This window comes from Microcaecilia unicolor, chromosome 8 (assembly GCF_901765095.1).
Source record: "Microcaecilia unicolor chromosome 8, aMicUni1.1, whole genome shotgun sequence".
In the NCBI taxonomy this organism is placed as follows: domain Eukaryota; kingdom Metazoa; phylum Chordata; class Amphibia; order Gymnophiona; family Siphonopidae; genus Microcaecilia; species Microcaecilia unicolor.
Genome location: NC_044038.1, coordinates 169,936,569 through 169,948,187, shown reverse-complemented (window position 1 = coordinate 169,948,187; position 11,619 = coordinate 169,936,569). Strand labels below are relative to the sequence as shown.

General features: G+C 41.5%; 1 protein-coding gene across 1 annotated transcript; it reads left to right on the top strand.

Moving 5' to 3' along the window:
• Nucleotides 1–344: 344 nt before the first annotated feature.
• Nucleotides 345–9,274, top strand: CAMLG (calcium modulating ligand). The gene is made up of 4 exons (XM_030212589.1): nt 345–585; nt 3,173–3,648; nt 4,948–5,013; nt 7,004–9,274. Exons 1-4 carry the CDS (start codon nt 450–452, stop codon nt 7,193–7,195), a joined length of 870 nt encoding a protein of 289 aa, XP_030068449.1. The 5' UTR covers nt 345–449; the 3' UTR covers nt 7,196–9,274.
• Nucleotides 9,275–11,619: the final 2,345 nt, after the last annotated feature.

Below are 11,619 nucleotides of genomic sequence, written 5' to 3'. Positions count from 1 at the left end.
GTGCCCTTTGCACTAGCTGTTCTATGTGGTTGCCAAGTTACCCAGTTCCAGGTTAAAGAATTCTAGGCCAGTTGTTTTTTGAAGTTACATTCTAAAACTGGCCGATTTGTAGTGCTTGATCCTGCCCATTGAAATCAGTGCTGCAAGTCCCATAATGCAGCTTGATGGGGTGGTCAGAAATCTAGGGCTGCACCGGAAAAATCTGTAGCTTGGACTTTGCTTCTCGGTAATATTTCGGACTGCACCACCGTCACAGGTCCACGGGTTGGCATGATGGGAATGGGATATATTTTGCCAGTCGCGCTGGTGACGTCATTAGAGTGCGCTAGAGAGCTGCACGCCCAATTCTGGAGTGGCTGCTGAGGCTGGTCTGTTCTGCAGGTGGAGGGAGTGGGGAGCGGCGGTGCTGGATTTGTCGGTTGTATCAGGGAGGTTCGTAATTTCTCGGGATGATGGAGCAGGAGGACGGTAGCGGTATGTCCGTGTCCCAGAGGAGGGCTGAAGCGCGCCGGAGGAAGCTACTGCTGAACTCGGAGCAGCGCATGAATCGGATCATGGGCGTTCACAACCGGAGTGGTATTGATGGTGAGGATCTAGACGGGCTTTCACCCCACTCTGAGCATGTGACTTGCGAGTATTGTCCGGCCGGGAGCCTATTATGGTGCATGGGGGGTGGGGGGGGGTTAAGGACTGGGACCGTTTATTGCTCGTCTAAACCTTTAGAAAGTTCCGTTTGATCCCGGCCTTCACTCCCATCCCACAGGACCGACAGTTCCGCGTTTTGCCGGTGGTGTTTTGGTGTGGGGTATTCTGTTTTGAGCGCTTAACGAAACTAGTACTGTTTAATTTTCTCCAAAGGGCAGCATTGGAGGAAAATCTTTGTTATTCTTCCCTGGGATAAATATATACGTCTGATAATGCAATTCTGTTCAGAATAAGTAATAAAAAGGCCCTAAAAACGTAGCCGTTAGATGATAGTCTACGCTGCCCTTTAGATTTTGCAGCTCCTCGGTGATAACGTTTGACTTCCTTCCAAGTTTTATATTAGATTGCATCATACTGTTGTAATGCAATATTCATATACCAGTATGATAAAAGTCAAGTCATGCTGCAGTGGGTGGGTGGGATGCTTTGGTTTGTTGCAAGTATTAAGCATCAAAACTTAAAAGTATATTTGTCCTGTAAAAGTATATTGGTTGGGTTACTTTTTATGTAAAATATTAGTCACCAAGGATCTGAGGAGTAGCCTATAGACGCTATATTACAGTCCAGTTAAATTCAGTTTCCATCACCATGTTTGTGTCATGCCTTTGACTTGATCTTCAGCCAGGACTGTCCTCCATTTGTTTAAATTTTGTATGTTTGTTTTATATGCCTCAGCCCAGTATTTATATCAATTTATGGGGTTGGGTAGGCACTTTAGAGCTCGCTCTATCAACTTCACTTATTTATTTGTAGCATTTGTATCCCACATTTTCCCACATATTTGTAGGCTCAATGTGGCTTACATAGTACCGGGAGGCATTTGCTGGCTCCGGTGAGAGCAAATACAAAGTGATATTGTGGTAGGATAAAGTTTATGTGGTGCTGTCACGTTTAGGGAAACGTGCAGCGGAAGAATTGAATTATGTCCAATACGTACTTTAATTTGTCATCGTAAGCAAATCACTAAAGTGCCCCAAAGAGGTATTTTGTATTGCTTGTGAATCGCATTTAGAATTTAAAAGATGGGGTATCGATATATTTCTCTTCAGCCAGTTAATATAAGGTGTTAAAATACCTTTGTGCAGGTTGCTGATAACAACCTACAACTTCATGCTCATGGTATAAATGTTCTGGGCAGGAGATGCAAATCTTTCAAGTCTATTTTGGTAAAAACATGAATTGTATAGGTGAATTTGTTTTGTACCTTGCTGACGAGAAGTCCTTCGCTTGGCATTGTGTTAACGTTTGAGAAGCTAATTTGTGTACAGTAACACTAAAGCAACCAGGCCTACTCTTGGGAAAGAATTTAATTTTCACAAAGTGGGAGGGTGAGAGGGAGTACTAGAAGTCTTGTCTACACCAGTCTGTCAAGAAAACTTGCAGTTTTAGGTGTGTTTAGCAGGTCGCTTTACTAATGGGGTTTAGGATATAGCACTGCTAATGGGGACCTCTGCCTGCCTCCTCTTTTTGCTATTTGTCTGGTGGTTGGTGGGTAGGCTGGCAAGTAATTGTTTAAAAAGAAAAAGGTTCTCAGTTTAATTTTTACGTTTTAGCCCTAACTCCTGAACATGTTGACTGCAAGCACTAAGGCAGAAGTGTTAACTGTTGTCCTAGAAGGCAGCAGACCAGTCTGTTTTTCAGGCTATCCCTAATGAATATGCATAGTTGCAACACATGGAGGCATATTTTCAAAGCACTTTGGGAGGCTAAGTTCCATAGGTTTCTATGGAACTTTGGGAGGCTAAGTGCTTTGAAAATAAGCCTCACTGTAAATCAATTTCAGTATAGTTGTAATAGATATTCCAAACAATCTATTACCACAGCTAAAATCTTTATTCCATACTCCATATTTTGTATTAAAATCATATGCAAATATAAAATCACATGTATATAGTTCTGTTACCCACACCTCATAGACACATGTCACCACTACACACATAAAATCAAATACTCTTAAAAAAAAAAATAGCCCACAGCCCTTCCGCTCAACAGGATAAATGAGAATCTTCAGGAAACGATGTACTTATCTTGACAGTCCTTCAACAACTTGTCAAGGGAAATCCATGTTCCTCTGTATCGAACTGATGCGGTTCAACTGTTATAAGTCCGAAGTGTGCTCCATAAGTATGTCAATCAATTGAGTCACTCTCAAAATTGTAACAGTACTTGTGATTTTATATTTGCATAGGATTTTAATTCAAAATTTGGAGTATGGAATAAAGATTTTGTAAGAAGTCATAGTTGTGGTAATTGTTTTTAATGATTATACATGAGATACATTTATTTACAATGGAGACAGTGTTTGCAAATATATGTTACTAGGTATAGCCTGAAAACCTGACTGGACTGGAGCCCTCTGGGATTGCAGTACTTCTGCACTAAAGGGTTAAGAAGCCTGGGGCACACTTTTTAGTCTTCTAAACTTCTAAGAGAAGCATGTATATTTTCAATCTTTTTATTTCTTTAGACAGTGAAAGCAAAACAGAACCAAAAGTTCACTATGAGCAGCCTGAGCCAGATACTCTTTCTGTTTCATCTGTGTCAAAACGGGGAGCTGTTATGTCGGGAGATTCATCTACTTTAACAGGAGCCTCTGAACATCGTAGCAGTGTTCTTTCAGAGGCGAAGCGATCCAACTTTGGAGAAATAATGGACTCCTTCAGTAAGACAGCAGAGATGGGTAATGATGATAGCAGTGAGCTGCGACATAGGCACAGAGGAGAACTGCCATCAGAGACAGTGGAGAGAGGCCCCCGGCATGGCTTGGACCAATATCTTTCCAGATTTGATGAAGCGATGAAGTTGAGAAACCAGCTGATTAGTGAGAAACCAAGCCCGGAGAATGGGAATTCTGCTGAAGAATTTGATTCATTCCGCATTTTTAGATTAGTAGGAAGTGCTCTCCTTGCCATTGGTGTCAGGGTCTTTGTATGCAAGTACTTGGTAAGTTTTTTTTTTTTTTTTTATTTTATATTATTTAAATGGAAGGGGCTAAATCATGGAATTTACTACATCTAGAGCTTCATAAGCAAGAATCATATGTTTTATTTCTCTAACGTTTGAAGACTTGGCTAATGTCACTATGGAAATGATTAATTTTGTAGTTTTTTGTTAACTTTAAAACAATGAGAATTAATTAGGAAGAGAGTTGAGCGTTTTCTCATTTCTAGAAAGTATATATAATTTTAGTTGTACCCATTTTTATTATTATTTTTTATATTTTGAAATTGTACAACTTTTTATTTGTGAATCATTGGTTGATTGTTGATTGATCTTTAATGATATATGCTTCTTTGCGTTCCGCTGTGAGCTTCTGGTTAAGCAGATTATGAGTTTTAATATGCCACCTATAAGTGTTTAGATTAAATTATTGCGGTTTCTACTTCTAAGAGAGATTTCCAGAGTAGAAATGAAGGATGGTGATTTCCAGTGTGAAGCAGATGTCAAGGACTTAAGTTGCTAAAGGCCCGACTGCTGTAGGAAAGTCACATTTTGGAACTCGACAGAGCAAGTTGATCTGATTATGATTACAACCAGAACAGCAGCATAATGCCTGTCACATGACTCTTGTAACTAAGGCTCAAAACTTGTCAAACATTAGGCCTTATGCTCCTGAGTGCCATTAACATAATTTTTATATTGATTGCTTATGCAAATTATTTATTTATTTGTTGTATTTGTATCCCACATTTTCCCACCTATTTGCAGGCTCAATGTGGCTTACATAGTACCGTAATGGCGAACGCCAATTCCGGTATGAGAAATACAGAGTGGTAATTGCAATTAATATAAAAAGCAGACTGAGAACTAGGTAAGCCTAGCTCCTTGTGATCCTGGGCAAGTCACCTAACCCTCTACTGCTGCAGGTATAAGCTTAGATTGAGCCTTCCAGGGACAGGAAAATATCTCCTGTATCTGAATGTTACCTTGAGCTGCTGTTGGAAAAGGTGTCGGCTAAGTCCCAAAGCCTTAAAAATTTAAGAGAGAAAATAAATTTACTTTTGTGCTTTTTGCAATATTTTTGTGCTAATGAATAGAATTTATTTTTCAAATTGTACCATATTGTTTCCAAAATATGTCAATACAAGCTTCGTGAAAGTATAGCAGAACTAAGTACCACTGTATCGTAGGCGAATATCATTGTAAGCTCTCAGACAAGGTTGATGAAGGGAGTAGTGAGTAGGTGGTATATATGGATTGACTGTATACTATTTTCTTATGTATTTGTTTTTGTTTCCCCAGTCCATTTTTGCGCCATTCCTTACGCTGCAACTTGCATATATGGGATTGTCTAAGTACTTCCCCAAGGTAAGAAAGACTAGTAGTCAGGCGGTGTATACTTAATTTTCTTTACATTTCAACTTTGGCGTCAGTATTCAGCTAGACCTATCCGGGTAGGAGTATTTCTGTCAGGATAAGCCCTGCTGATGGCCATCTGGATTTTTAGTGGCACTTAACTGGATAGTTCTGTGGAAAATCCAATTAGATTGTGTTGGCACTGTCTGGGCGGAGCAGGGAGTTACCTGGTTAGTGGTAATATTCAGCCCACTAACTAGGTAACTTAACTGGATAAAGCTGGGACAACAAAAAGACTGTCCTAACTTTATTTGAGGATTATCCTGGATATCGCCAGTACCTGGATAAGTGCTGGTGGTTGCCAAATACTCGAATACACAGGTATAATCTGGCACTGAATATTTGGTGGCCAATGTTTTTCCTCCTCTTAAAGAGTTAGTAAATCACCTGGACCGGATGGTATACACCCCAGGATACTGAAAGAACTCAAATATGAAATTGCAAATCTGCTGTTAGTGATCTGTAACCTGTTGTTAAAATCGTCCATAGTACCTGAAGATCGGAGGGTGGCCAATGTTAACACCTATTTTAAAAAAAGGATCCAGGGGTGACGAGCCTGACATCAGTTCCAGGCAAAATATTGGAAACTATTATAAAGAATAAAATCACTGAACACATAGACAAATATGGTTTAATAGGACAGAATCAATATGGATTCAGCCAAGGGAAGTCTTGCCTCTTCTGTTTGCTTCTTTTCTTTGAATGAGTGAATAAACATGTGGATAAAGATGAGCCAGTTGATGTAGTGTATCTAGATTTTCAGAAAGCATTTGACAAAGTTCCACATGAGAGACTTCTGAGAAAATTAAAGAGCCATGGGATAGGTGATGTTCTGTTGTGGATTATTTATGAATTTAAATTATTAATTCAGACTTTCTAAAACACCTGCGGTAGCCAAAAATTATTAGGAAAGGGATAGAAAATAAGACAGACTATTATAATGCCTCTGTATCCCACCTTGAGTATTGTGTTCAGTTCTGGTCACCGTATCTTTTAAGATATAGCCGAATTAGAAAGGGTTCAAAGAAATATGGCCAAAATGATTAAGGGGATGGAACTCCATTCATATGAGGAAAGGCTTAAGAGGATAGCACTCTTCAGCTTGGAAAAGAGTTGGCTGAAGGGGGGATATGATAGAGGTTGATAAAATACTTAGTGGTGTAGAACGGGTAAACGTAAATCGATTTTTTTTTAACTCTTTCAAAAAATATAAAGACTAGGAGACAAACTCAAGGAAATTACATGGTACTACTTTTAAAACAAACGGGAGGAAATATTTTTTTCACTCAAAAAAATTGTTAAGCTCTGGAACTTGTTGCCAGAGGAGGATGTTGTATCAGCTGTTATCTGGGTTTAAAAAAGGTTTGGACAAGTTCCTGGAGGAGAAGTCCATAGTTTGCTATTGAGATAGACTTGGGGAAAGCCACTTCTTGTCCCTAGGATCAGTAGCACGAATCTTGCTACTTTTGGGGATTCCGTCAGGTACTTGTGACCTGAATTGGCCACTGCTGGAAGCAGGATGCTGGGCTAGATGGACCATTGGTCTGACCCAGTATAGCTATTCTTGTATTCCTTTTAGACATCCAGATTAATAGAACCGGCCCCTATTGGAGATGTATTTGCATACCATGAGCCTTCATTAACAAATACACACCCCTCCTCCCCCCCAGGGCCTGCCCTTCCACTAGATGAGCCAGGCACCCACCAAGGGTGGTGCAATTGTAGGCCAGCATCAGCACAGCAGTCACAGTGTAAGTGCTTTGGGAGCACGAGAGAGCAGTGTGTATGTGTCGGCTATCATCTGGTGGCTGCCTCACCGCTGCCTCACCACTGCCTATTCTCAGGAGTTGCACCAGACATTGGAGCCCGTTGTCTCTGTTAGCTCCTCCCTCCCATTTCATAGGTATTTGCAACGTTAATGCAGCTTTCTGTGTTTTTGCAGGGTGAAAAGAAAACAAAAACTACAGTGCTGACAGCAGCCCTCCTTCTGTCTGGGATCCCTGCAGAGGTGATCAGTCGCTCTATGGATACCTACAGCAAGATGGGCGATGTCTTCACAGACCTGTGTGTCTACTTTTTCACATTTATATTCTGCCATGAAACACTTGTTTTTTTTGGTTCGGCAGTACCCTGATGTTGCAGAACTCAAAAGGAAAATGTAATGCAATTTTCTACTTCTGTATCTTGTACCGAGTAATTACTAATTGTATGCACACAGGAGTAGGGCTTTATTTATAGTTCTTATCTGTTACAAAGTTTCAAAGGACGTTTTGGTTTGAAATGTGAAAACAGGGTCCCCATGCAGTCATGGGATTTCATTTGTACCATGTAATGTAGTTTTATTCCACATCTGAAACCTGCATTTTCCTTTTTTTGCATGGGATAAATTAGTCTTTCTTTATTTTTTAATTGTCTTAGTACCGTACATACACTGCCGTTTAGCAACACAACGCACACTAATGTCGGTATGCATTATTTGCCACAGGGTCTGTTTTATTTAATGGGCCCTGCGGCAAATGACGCGCCTTTACAGTATTAGTGCATGATAACTGTCTTGTCTTGGTTGAGTAGTCCTTTTTGATTCTCAGGTCCCATCTTATTATATTCGTCCATGCATAGGCTGTAGATTCCTTCCTTTATATTAGCGAGCCAAAGGTAATGATGCTTTACAGGAGCGTTAATAAATGCCAACCTAGAAATCCGATAAGGAAGAGTGTAATATCAAAAAGCAAACTCACCTGGACTACAAAGAATGACAATTAATATAATTGGGTCTAGCCTACAATATACGTAAGAGTACATAAACATAAACTTATTGGTGAAATGGGAAGCTTTTAGAATTAAGGGTCTCTTTTTGTTATCCTTATGACCCTAGTTGAGCTTGCAGATTAATGGACTTCTTGCTAAAATGTGACCCTTCAGTACTGGCCCATCATTGGGAGTGTCGCTAATCTCCCTTTGGAGTGCTTTGTTATGGACATCATATAAAGGTTGATGGCAGGAATCGTAAGGGTTGATATTCAGCCAGCGGCACTGTGTTTTGCTGACCACCACCAGCGTTATGGCTGGAAATCAATGTCCGTGCAGCAGAATTGAATTTCCGAGTTTGCAGAGCTGGCTAACGCATAGCTGATTAAGGGCCTCTTTTATCAAGTTGTGCGGCGGTGCAGACGGAGCCTGTTCAAAGCGAATGGGCTTTGTCAGCATTACCGCACCAGGAGCCACTAGCGTGGCTTGGTAAAAGAGGCACTGAGTGCGATATTCAGAACTTAACCGGCTATGAGGCACCGCATAAAGATAGAACTGACGTTTTATATGGTTTTGTTTGTGGTGACACAGGCTCGTTAAGGGCTTATGTTGGTACTGAACAGGCCAAGTGCCAACTCCACCCCCCCCCCCCCCCCAGAATACCCTCAAAGTATATGGTTTTACTTTAGTTGCTAACTGGTCACTTTCAGCAGTACTAACTGGTTAAGTGCCGCTGAAAATGACCAGTTAGTCCTACATAAGGATTTAACCAGCCAGGAGCCGTTTCTGGACAGTTAAATCACTTTGAATATTGACCCCGTAGTGCCGGTTGCTGGGTGCACAGTTCGACATATCCTATTACCCACAATAGCACTGTTTCCCCTTTTCCTGTGGGGTCCCCTTTTCAACTCTCTTCCCCCCCCATCCCCCCCCCTTACAGAATTCTCATAATTTTCTTCCTATTCTTTCTGCCACTGTTGGCCATCAGTCCTAGTGATGTGCTCCCTGTTAACGTTTATAGATTTTTCTGCATCTTCAGTAAAGGAGCATGTCTGGATTTGTGACATAAAACATTATTTATACTTTGGGCCCTGTTTACTAAGCTGCGCTGTAAGCATGCTAACTTTGTAGCGCGCGCTAATGCTACAGACACCTATAGGAATATACGGGTGTCTTACAGCACAAGCAGCTTACTAAACAGGGCCCTTTGTGTTTATTAAGTGAAAATAACTGTCAAATGCTAACGATCTCCCAGTTCCACAAGCGAATTGCTGTCCTATAGCATGAAATTACATCTCAAAATTCTGATGTTGCAATAGGTTACTGCACACTACAAGAATATGTAAAATTGTTGGGGATTTTTGATTGTATTCTTGACTGTACAGCCCTGTGTTGTGTGTTTTGTAAGTTAATGGTTTCTTTCTTTGTAATACTGTTTCTCTTTTAATGTTGAATCAATTGAAGTGTCCCATTTAATAATAAAAATTAAAGTCTTTATCTGAGTGTCCTATTTATGTATAAACTGAACACAAACTAATATATTAAAGTGATGTTGGTGCTAGTAGTGATTTTGAAAACTATTTTACTTTTCTAACCTTTTCATTTTCCCCCTCCCCATGTCGCCATCCCATTTTAATTGTGTTTTTATTGTAATCCACTTATTTTATTTGTGGAATATAGATAGTGTGTTCGTTAGGGCTTTTGACTAATTGTGTTTTCTGCACTGTACCTCTGCCCCCCTCCCTCAGCATTTCTCTTTCTCCCTTCCCTCCTCCCACTTTGGCCATCTTTTAAACTTGCTTGGGTCATGGGCAATGTCTGCAGTGCAAGCAGGCTTCCTCAGTTGACCCCAAGAACCTTTCTGCAGTTGTGTCTTCCTGTTTCCATGAGGGCAGGATGTGGCTACAGTAAGGTTCTTACTGCGAGTGGGGAGGGGGGGGGCATTTTGCTTTGCAGATGCTGCCTACGACCCAGACAAGTTTAGAAAATGACCAGACGGGGAGGAGGGAAACAGGAGAGAGAGAGCGCGAGCTGCCACACATGATTAAAATTTAATCATAATTACATTTTAATAATCCGGGGGATCACGTGACGCCATGCACGTGAGCGGTCACTAAAAGATCAGCTCCGTGCTCCTTCTAGATAACCCCGGTTTGGAATCCCGCAAACCTATACAAAATCACCACAGAAAGGACCGGGATACCTTCTCAACGATATAATTACTTTAGCTGGCGAACAAAAGCGGCGATGGCGGCCAAATCGCTCCGACGAGACAAGGAAAAGAGCAAACTCGGAGAAGACAAGATGGCGGCCCCGGCAAGTCTGTCGAGTGTAACAGCTCCGCATGGACAGCTGAAATCGTGGGAGAAGTCACCACAGCACTGGAAGCCATCTTAGATAAGAAATTACAGGGGCTGGAAGCCAAACTGGAGGGTCTCCGAACGCACATGACTCAAATAAGCCAGGAAGTGGCTAGCTTTCAACAGTGCACGGGGGCCCTCGAAGACCAGGTCACTGCGGTGGAACGCCATTATTCCAAGCTCCTGAAAATGGTTGAAACTCAAGCGGAAAAGCTTGAAGATCTCGAAAATCGATCGCGGAGAAACAATCTTCGCTTTGTAGGCTTACCGGAGGAGCTGGGAGACAAGGAGCTACGAGGCTTTTTGGAGACGTGGCTCACAAAAGAACTCCGCTTACCTGCAGATATGGGCCCACTGATCGTCGAACGGGCCCATCGGGTAGGCCCGGTGAGACAGAATAACAACAGACCAAGGGTGGTTATCTGCAGTGTTAAATTTTCATCATAAAACTGTCATCATGCAGAAATTACGAGCGGGAGCCAGTTTGAATTACAACAACTACAAAATCCTGTGTTTCCAAGACTATTCCATGGCGGTGGCTGCCCAGAGAAAGAACTTCTCACCAATTTGCTCCCAGCTGGTGCAGCATAAAATCAAGTTTGCTTTGCTGTACCCTGCCAAATTAAAGATATTCTACCAATCCAATACGCACATGTGCAACACGCTGCCAGAAGCTCAAGAATATGTTAAAAGCATTTTAACAGCTAGAGATGAATGAATACTATGGAAGAAGTAGTCAAAACTGGCATGAGAGATTGAGACTTGTATACCAAGGACACAGCAAACATGGTGACAATGATCTGGAACCAACCATAAACACAATTGGACTATAATTCTAACTAAGAACCTAGGATTACACTGAGAAGCCGGAAAGTTTTGAACGCTGCGAAACTGATAATGACAATATCTGGCAGGAGACGCCGCGATGGGACCACCTTTTTATCAGATGAGGAATCAGCCCTGACTCGCAGGGTGATATTAATATCAACACCCACGAATGACCAAAATCACTCCACTGAGCTATCAGAATTGGCAGGGGCGACGCCACATACCGATAATGACTCGATGAAGGACGGCTGGATGTTGCTGAATAGAGCATGGCCATGGAGAAGCTTGATAATCTCTGCCGAAAAAAAGAGAGAGGAGACGAAGAGACGACAAACAAAGGAGAACTCTTCTAATAACCACACACCATGTCTTTGAGGCTGGTGAACGCGCAGTAGACTATAATATCCAGGTTTAAGAGTAAAATGTTTAGTACACTAAAGTTCTGTTTGTTAGAAGAATTTAATGATAAGACAATAAGGAGATTTAGGGTTAAAGTAATCTCATGTTGATTAGACATTATACTGTCATTGGGACAAAACACAACTGCCTGGAGTTAACACAGCTAGCTAGGGTGCTGTAACCCTGGCGGGGTATGTTAAGGATGTGAATTGATGTTGAAAGA